This window comes from Poecilia latipinna, unplaced genomic scaffold (assembly GCF_001443285.1).
Source record: "Poecilia latipinna isolate Pla-1442-1.1 unplaced genomic scaffold, P_latipinna-1.0 Scaffold284, whole genome shotgun sequence".
NCBI classification, from domain to species: domain Eukaryota; kingdom Metazoa; phylum Chordata; class Actinopteri; order Cyprinodontiformes; family Poeciliidae; genus Poecilia; species Poecilia latipinna.
Window position 1 is genome coordinate 441,363 of NW_015112900.1, and position 10,030 is coordinate 451,392.

A 10,030-nucleotide genomic window follows, 5' to 3' on the forward strand; every position below is an offset into this window, starting at 1 on the left:
TGATCTCATCTTCTGTGCTGCTGCTAAGCAAAGATAAGCAGCCCACAAGATAAAGACAGACGGAGGACGAGCGCAGGAAGAGCTGCGGATCGCATGCAGACTTGTTTGGTTTTAATAGCTTTTGTTGGTTTTGCTTTATGTCTTAAGATTATTTACAGAGCAGAACCAGGAGGATGTGAGGGACAGGAAGCTCAACCTGGTCTTAAACGCAGAACATCGTTATCTGGAACAATGTAGCAGCATGTGAGGTTACAGATGAAGCTTAAATAAGATCATCAGTTGATGCATTTTACTGTTAATTTACTTTAATCAGTTCTGAATGTTTACTGGCTGGAGAAAAAGTTGAACGAAACATTTGAAAGAGGTTTGTTCTGATATCTAGAGATCTCTTTTCTTGATTCTTTCCTCATGATGGAACTGAAAGGAGAAAACCACATTATTAACATCTTGGTAAATATAAACAGATCTCATCATTTTACATGTTACATGTAACGTAACCTCATGAAGCCTAGCTAAAATATTTGATAGAAAAGGCGTTTTGGGAAGCTAAAGTACCTTGACACACAGCTAGCTAACATTTGCAAAGTAGCCAAGAATTTAACAAGTTTACATAAAAATGTCAGAATTGGCACAAGAACATAAAAACCCATTTAGACAATTTACCTGCAAAAACAAGTTGATTTGGGGTTTAGTTACTGTTTAATGTTTTACCCAAAGATAACTTTACAAACTAGTCAACATGCTCTGCAACCGACAATTCTAGAAATGTTATATTTTCAGTGAAATACTTTACATCCTCTCTGGGCTCGGGGCAGGATTGAACTTCCTGAAACCTCATCAGTGTGGAGCTGACACACATTTTTGGTTTCAAACTCATATTGGGACGTGTGAGAGCACCAGACCAGACTGGGGGGTTGGCTACTGGTTAGTTATGGGGTTTTGCATCTTTTTAGCTGAAATCAGACTTTAAGCTCCCAGAAAATAAATGTCGCTCTCTAATTATTTATTTGGTCCATCAGACAGTTGAGTCCAGCCAAGCAACCGTCCTGCTCTGCTCAGCAGCCTGCATTCATCTGGGTGTAGAGCTGCCACTTCCAGATCAGCACCACATCAGCACTTTCTGATTCACTGCTCCTAAAAACGCCCAGTAAAGAGTTCAGGCCACTTCCTCCACCACTAAACACTCAGGATTTAGTAGAAATAAGGAAGGGGAAGATTTATAGTCTTTGCTTGTTACTGCAGGTTTCCATTTGATTAAGTGTCAACCTGAAGTCTGTGCCTCTCCGAACTCTTTATCAATCTACATTCCCTGTTCGGTGGTTTATTGGTATAATGATTAATGCAAAGTTATGCCTGGAAACAATAGTGTTTATTTTAATAAGGTAGCATTTTGCATTTTGATTAGTCAGAAGCCACCTTTGGTTGAAAACATAAACATGCTCCGTCTGGATGCCGAGCCACTGCAGCACAGATCATCAAACCCTCAGATTTTTACTCTATTTACGTACCATTCAGGGCTTGTATGCTGCATAGATTAACACTGATGAGCCTGTGCATGAAAATCCTCCAAATAAGCAGCCATGAAGAGTAAATCAGCAAAACTGAATACGGATCTTCGTAGATTAGCGGTGACAAGCATTTAGTGTTTGGACAACCTGGAAACATTTTTAGTTTCTTTGTAGATGAGCTTTGATGCTTCAGGGCTTTTCAAAAACTGCTGATGTCATGTTTCCAACTCAGACTTTAAAGAAGATATAACATTATAAAGCTGAGTAGAATAAAAACAATCTTTTGTATCAATAAAATTTAAGAGACGATGCCGTACATTTGTATTCAACCTCCTTTCGTCAGTAATTTGATCTAAATCTTGCTAGTAGCAATGTTTCCATGCAAATTTTAAGCAAACTTTTGAAATGCCACAAAAAATGAAAAATAGGAAAATGTGAATAGGAGTTTTTCTGTCTACTGATTTGGAGCAAATCAAGCAAACTTCAAAAACACAAAATCTTACGAAGAAGTTTTTTCTAGTTTCTAATGCAAAACGTTTAGTAACGTTTTACCCAGATAAACAGGCTTGTTTAAGTCTTTAACTTTTGGGTTTAGAAACAAAAAATACAAGTTTAACTGCAGGTTTGTTTCACTTAAAATACAAACAATGTTTTTAAGTTAAATAATCTATAAGTGGAATTAGTACTTTTCAGAATCAATATTTATTGTTTAAAAATATCTCACTGATGTTTGCTAAGATATTTGCACTAGAAACTGAATAAAATTACTTGGTGAGATTTAGTGTTTTGCAGTGTGGAAGCTGAATACAAATACAGCTTTTACTTTTCAGATTTCTTTGTGAAAAAAATAAAACAATGTAAATGTGTTTTTATTCCACATCACAATTAAAGTTCAAATAAATGTCTATTCAAATGATCATAAGTAAAAACTGAATATGCTGTAGATGTATGAATAAGTTAAAGTATTGACATATTCTGATTTATGCTGCAAGAACTTTACAATTAGCTTTATTATTGAGTTAAAATGACCTAATCAAGAATAATATTTCACACAGAAACAGGATTTCCTGCTCTGCTCTGCTGCTGGTGTCTTGACAGAGAAATAAGTTGGAGAAATACATCAGCCTCCAATGAATGGAAGAGCGGTAGACGCAGAGGTGGATGGAAAGAGTGATGAATTACTCCAGGAAGGTGGAAGGTGGAAGAACGGGCTGTCAGCAGACCAATCAGGCAGAGAGAGGAAGAAAGTGGGAGGAAACCAAGCTGAAAAACGCAGCAGAGCTTCAGACGGGATAAAGGGAACAAGACGAGCAAAACTATTAGAAATACATCTCACTTCTTCTCACCTGCAGAAATAATCTTTAGTAAAAAGCAGTTCTGCGGCCGACTCAGAAATACAAACAGTCCTTTCTCCAGAAATACAAAGTGGCCATGTTGTTTGTCTTGTAACCAACTGTGCAGAAGAAATGTAGCTCTTTTCAGCTGAAAGCATCACTTCTCAGGTGTAAAGCCCATGAGTCCAAACCAGCAGAGAGGCAAGACAATCTGAAACCTGTAATTGAGGTTTTGTCACATGTTCACGGGGGAAGAAAGTGTTTTCTGTTTTGTTTTTTGTGGAGGCACGTTGCAGGCTGCAGGAGGCAGGTTTTAACTACAGCTACTGTTGGAAGTGTAATTACAATCTGCTTTCCTTATACAGGTTTTAGTGCTCTCCAGCAAGTTTTGTTCAGGCTACGAATGAAAGGGAATTGGTCTGCATGCTGCTCCACTGAGCAAGGCGTCGTGACATTATGCCTTTCTGTTTGTTCTGCTCCTTTAACTATTGTGCAGCTTGATAGCAGCTTTTATCACCTTCATGCTGAATGCTTTCTCTCCACTCTGAGTACACAAATACGGAGCAGAAGTGTCTCCCGTGGGATTTGATCCCATCGCCCTGGCAGCCGTACGGCGGTGCCCATTTAGTGTCAGAGTGGGGTTAGAGTCCCACTGGGCCACACATGCAGCTCAGAAATCGCTGGGCTCAAGGCTGTTTGGATGAAAGCGCTCTCCAAATTGCAGCTGCAGGTAATGAAAATATTTCCCACAAAAAAAAAAAAAAAAAAAATTGGTATATGGAGAGTTGGGAATGAGTGGTGCAGATATAGAGGTGCTTTTCTCTGGCAGCTGACTGCGTATTGTCAGTGGTGATAATATTTCCTGTGAGGTGAAGATAGCTCCCCTCTCAGCTCTCCTGAAGGGAGGTTAAGCCTCACAGCTGCGAACCAGAGAGTAGAAACTCTTCTTTCCAGAATATGGGATTCTGGAAAGGAAACGAGAAACAAAAAGGAAGCAGATTAGTGACCATTCATCCGTAATCATTTATAGATGCTCCAGAGCAGGGGTGGCCAAGTCCAGTCCTCCAGAGCTACCATCCTGCAACTTTCAGATGCATCCCTGCTTCAACACACCTGAATCAAATGAATGGCTTGTTATCAGGCCTCTGTAGAGCTGATCCCGGTGTGTTGGAGTAAGGATACTTCTAAAACTTGCAGAATGGTGGCTCTCGAGGACTGGACTTGGCCACCCCTGCTCCAGAGCCTCCTGGGAACATCCTGGACAGTTCAACACTCATGTTTTGGTTAAATCTGGAGAAACATCCATTTTTGTCACCAATGAAAGTCTATGATTTCCTGACTGATACCTTTAACGGGATCTGTGTTTCCAGGAATGTTTTTAAGCGCATCTGGACGTTTCGCTTTTGATGGAAATGGAAAAGATTCAAAATTACTTCCTGAAGGTTCTGACGAACATTTACCTCACATGGCTGATCAGCTGTTCCTGCTGTCAGCTTGCTTTGGAATTGCATTTCTGTCTTTACCTTTCCAGACAGCGTGTGACATCAGGAATACCAGAACAATTACACCTGGCCCCATAATAAATTACAAACATGCAGAATTCATATTTTATATTTTTTGCATTTTTTGCTAAAGTTCGCTCAAAATTCACATGGAAAGGTAACTAATGAAACCGTTCTGTTTATCTGGGTTTTAGCTAAATACAAACAAGTCAAACCAGGGTTTGCTTTATTTCTGGTGCTTCAAATAAAAGGTCTGAACACAAGAAAACTGGATAAAGAAAATGAATAAAAAAGAAAGGTTTCGAGATTTTTGTTCACTTTAAGTTAAATTATACAAGATAAAATCACATAAATGGAGAAAAAGATTTGAAAGGATTTATTATGGCCTGGCATTTTTAACTGTAGGAACAGTTACAGATAGAAAACTCAAAGCTTTGGAGGCGTCAGAAATAATTTACACCAATAATATTTTCTTTGGTCTAAATTGAATATTTGCAACTATCTGGGTGATCCATTATTTGCTGTCAAAAATAAAAATCTGCATATTTTGAAGGTTATTTGTGGGTTTTATAGGCATGAATATTAAAAAAACACAACATAATGTATCTTTATATATTATAAAACCCAAATATCGAGCCCTGAGGTACACCACAGCCCAACCAAACCATGGAGAATCAATAATTAGGGAGAGAAAAGTTTGAGTTTGATACATTAAGAGCTTCCCAGGTTTTTAGTAATGCAGAATAAAATACCCAGATTTATTTAAATTAATGTGGTTTTTAAGTCTGAAACTATTAACATTAAAAAGTTTTATCTCCCTTCAGCAGCAGGTCACAACAGTTTTCACATCGTCTGTGTTTTTGCTGTGAATTTCTCTTGAGTGGATTCTGTCACCAGCTCTGATGTTTACAAAATAAATCATATTTTATGTTTTGAGTCTATTTTGACCAGTTATGCTGGTGAGCCTGATGCATCGGTGAAGGAACCATTTTTTTTACTTCACTTCTTCGCTGCTTTATTTCTCTTCATCTTGAGCCCGTCCTTCCCTCTCCTCCCTGTTTTCCTAAGCCCACACATTCCTCATATTCCCTCCTCTCCTCCTCTCTGTCTCATTCATCAGTCCATTCATCCGTCTCTCCAGATCGGCCCTCGGCTCTGCACAGAGACAGAGTTACAATCAGGCTTATTTGTCTCCCTTACCAGGCTGCCATCTCTCTCTCTCTCTCTCTCTCTCCCTCTCTCTCTCTCTCTCTATTATCCCTCTCTCTTTAATCTCAGCCTATCTCTCCGTTCCTGTCTCTCCAACTATCCATCACTTTCCTCCTGCTGGTTCGGGGTCCAACCTGCTCTCCCCTCTTAACTCTCATCTGCTTGCTGTAGGCACCTTATGTTCCCTCTTGCTATTTAAAATAGTTAAAATAGCTTTATTTTAAGTCTCAACGTTTGAAATTTTCACATTTCTAGAAAATTTATTAGATTAATTTAATAATTTGAGGGGGTTTTTTCAAGCAAATTTTCAACTTCCCAAGCTTAGAAATTCAGATTTTTTTTTGTATCTAAATGGCCCTAATATGTCATCATAAAAACTGACTTGCTTTAATTTCTGCACTTTTCTGATTCACTGCAATCATAAATTCCAAAAATAGTTAATTTAATACAGAGTCTCAGTTAAATTTACGTGTTGTATTTGCATAATGCCAGATAAATTCATATTTTTAGATTTTTTTGAAAATCATGACTCATTTTCATTTCACTTCACAATTATCCATTACTCTGAGTTGCATTATCTTATAAAATCCCATAAACACTAACACTGATTTTTTTATTCCTGTTTTCTCTTTCCCACAGATGTTACAGACTGTTACAAAGATAATATACTGTATAAAGATACATTATGTTGGGTTACAACATCAATCCTTTTTTCCTTTACATTTGTTTTCTTTCCTTCAGAATCTCTTTCCTATGTCTGATCAAACTTTATTCCTTCCTTTTTTCCCTGCTTTCTCTGCTCCTTTTCTCAGGAGCTTATGCATAATCTGATGCTTTTATCGCTTTTTTACCATTTTCTTATCACCCCTTCCACTCGCTGCTTCACCTCTTTTTTAATATTTCCTCCTTCCCTCCCATTCCAGTCATTATTCTAATCACTTCTTTATCCTGGATTTTTATTCTCCCCTTGCCTTCGTCTTTTCCACTCCTCCCCTCGTCCTTTTCCTCCCTCTGCGCTCATATCCAGAGGGGATAATGAACAAAGGTTATTGAACAGTAGAAATAATGAAATAAAATCGAGCAGAAACCCACCCAGAACAAAACACATTTTCTCATTTTCTTCCTGTAAAAGTTATGAATTTTTTATGTTTCAATCTCCAGCTCTAATGAAATAGTTTTTTAGATGCGACACATCATACATTTTCATAACAGGAATTTGGCCTGACATTTTCAATATGTTGTTCATGCGCTGTGCTGTGCATATGTGATGGCTTTATGAACACCTGAGAGAGCGCGTGTGTGTGTGTGTGTGTGTGTGTGTCTGCGTGTGCATGCGTGTGTGTGTGTGTCTGCGTGTGCATGCGTGCGTGTGTGTGTGTGTCTGCGTGTGCATGCGTGCGTGTGTGTGTGCGTGCGTGCGTGTGTGTGTGTGTGCTGCTTGGCATTTACTTTCCCATTTTCTTTTAATTTGTACATTCCCAGGCTCATGTTGGAGGCGTGTCTGAACGTTTGATGATCTGTTTTGTTTCCTCTGCAGTGTGTTGAATCGGACACCAGTTCATCTAATCCATGAGATCATCCTGGTGGACGACTTCAGCAACAACGGTGAGTCGCAGCTGCAGCTTGCAAACGCAGAATGCAGACGGTGGCTGCAGGTTTCTTCCAGGTCAGAGATAACAGAGATGAGACGTATGAAGCAGGTCAGATGGAGAAATGTGTGGGTGTTTAGTTTGGGGATTAAATTGTGTTAGGGGTCAGAGTTCACATGCTATCGTCATCTGAGTGAAAAGCACAAAAGAAACTGAGAACTATTTAGAGGGATTAAATAGAGGAATAAGTATGGCTGAAATTTTAAAACATTTAGAATATTTTTTATTGGCTTGACTTCTACTCTTTTTCTTTGTTTACTTAAAATTAATTTGACCAACATCAGTTTATGGAGATTCAAATATAAGTCTAGTTTTAATGAATTATTATTTTGAAAAGAAGTCATCTTTAATATGTTTTATAGTTGTAATAAAGAAATGAGAATGTTACCTACTTTAAACATGAAACTGTTTCTTCTGTCTATGAGAACAACTAGTTAAAGTGAAACTAACTAACCCGCCCTTCATTTTAAGATGCTGTTTATCACCTGGTTCAGTTAATGCAGCCAAAAAATACTTTGTTTATAGTACATTAAAGGTGAAGTAAGATTTAGAGGCAGGAAAGAGACGATTTAACTCATTAGTTACCAAACATAGAAACACACACCTAAAGTTAAGGTTAGTCATAAACACATCAGCCAGCTTTCCTTAGTCTGCCTCCTGGTGTCATTTCTCATGTTTCCTGACTCGTCAGTCGTTTCGCTGCCGGACGGACGGCTGGACGGATGGAGACATGAGGGAAGCAGCTGAAGTGAGAATCCAAGTGATGGAGGTTAAATAGTGGCACATTTAGACTGTGGAGTAATTATCAACCAGATGAGGCCAGAGGACAGACAGTCAGGAGCAGGGACTGATGTGTTACACACACACACACAGGCACACACACACACATAACCAAAGATGGAGCACCATCAGAATAAACAACAAGCTGGATTTACTTTTCCAACATATCAAACTAATCCAGTCAAATATCTGCAAAGAAGTAGAGATGCATCGATCAGATATTAATATCTGCATCGTCCCGATATTGAAAAAAAATTATAGATCAAGTATTGGTGACAATGTGTTTGTTCCATAAAGGCAGATGTATTCAGTTTAACTCTATGCTGAGCAACATCATGCTTTATTATTTATTTTACATTATACTGAGAACTTTCTGATCCATTTGAAAGATATCGGTATCAAAAGTCAAACAGGTGGATTGGTGCATCTCTACATAAAAATCAAAACATGCATTAAAAAAATGAAGTTTCCTGTTTCAATTTTGAGAACATATTCCAGTGGACTGACTCAACATGTCCTGATGATAAAATGAGGAATCCAGCAGGAAGCTCCCAGCATGCCGTTCATCACGCTGCTGGCTCTGAGTCGTTGTCCTGCTGCTGTGGAGGGTTTCAGCTGGAAACAGCCTGCAGCGTGTGAAGGAACGGATGACACACACCACACCCGCCTCCCTACAGCACTACTGACGTTTATTACATCCTGTTTTTTATCTCATCTTTATTTCCAGAAAGCGACTGCCAGCTTCTCACCAAACTGCCTAAAGTCAAATGTCTTCGCAACAACAAGAGAGAAGGTATGGCAACATGGAGCCGGATGCCCTTTGGCTGTCTTCTGGCTCCGCGTGTTTGAGTGTCGTGTGTTCATCATGAGCTATGAGTCTTTATTATCATGCAGCAGTAGCAGGATATGCAACAAAGGCAGACTTGGCTGTAAAAGCTTGGAGAGCTGTGTTTGATTCTGGTCAGCCACTGAATTCTCAGTAAATCTCCATTTTAAAAAAAGCATTTAAGGAGCCAAATACATAAATATCTTGAAGAGCAGTGTTGTTGTGGATGTTTTCCTGATTTCACATGTGGTCTATTAGCTCTGCTTGTCATTTTTCTGTGAAATCTATTTCCAGCTGCCTTCATGCATTAAATATAAAAAACAAACAAAATACACAAATGAATCTGACAGGCTGACAAAGCGATGGGGTCATGAGAGCTCTGGCATCTGAAAACTCTTAAGTGCCTCCATAAAGGTTTAAAAATGTGTTTTTAATCCTGCAGCAGATTATCCTGCATGTTTGTACATGGCTTTCAAGGTGTTGCAGCTGTTGGTATTAGGAGCTCAGGGATTGAATAAAGAATATTTTATTTATTTTATTTTATTTAGACCTACTGTGGAGGTGGAACGTTTTAAAGGTCTCTGGTATTTAGGTTTTCCTTTGCTACTGAATGTTTGTTCCTTTGAAATGACAGAAGCTGAACCACAAACATTTTCACCTCATAGGTGATGTTGGGTAAAAATGGCTCCCCAGTTTCATGACTGAAAACGTTACTTTCTCAACTTTTACAGCTGTATGTCATTCATTTAAATCAGGGGTGTCAAACTCAGTTTCACCGAGGGCCACTTCAGCATATTGGCCCCCCTCAATGGGCCACATTGACGGTACAAATCAGGAGGGCATCCCTGCTAAAACACCCCAGACAAAAGGTTGACTTCCCTCATTCAGAGGCTTATAATGAGTCAATGGTCCAGGTGTGTTAGAAAAGGAACCATCTAAAGTTGCAGATGGGAGCTCTGGAAAACTAGACTTGGGCACCATTAGCATAAATGTATAAAAATACAATGTTAAAAATAAATTAAACAACACCTCATATTGTTAAATAATTGATTTTATGTATTGAAGTTTTAAATATTACATTTGAGTTTCCATGGTTGTAAAATTACTACTCAGTTTAAAAATTACAATATTTAAATCAGTGTTTAAAGGTAAGCAAACAAATGATAAAAACAAGTCACATGGGCAGACATTATAGACTTTATGCAAAGATTTAGTCTCAGAG

General features: G+C 38.5%; 1 protein-coding gene across 2 annotated transcripts in view; it reads left to right on the plus strand.

The window, feature by feature from the left end:
• The window catches only part of galnt14 (UDP-N-acetyl-alpha-D-galactosamine:polypeptide N-acetylgalactosaminyltransferase 14 (GalNAc-T14)), a 146,371-nt gene that overhangs the window by 88,833 nt on the left and 47,508 nt on the right, over window positions 1-10,030 (plus strand). For both annotated transcript variants that reach the window (XM_015034007.1, XM_015034006.1), the window contains exons 4-5: window positions 7,091-7,158; window positions 8,710-8,775. In XM_015034007.1, the coding sequence (XP_014889493.1) occupies window positions 7,091-7,158; window positions 8,710-8,775 (134 nt within the window). The remainder of the gene's footprint in view (window positions 1-7,090; window positions 7,159-8,709; window positions 8,776-10,030) is intronic.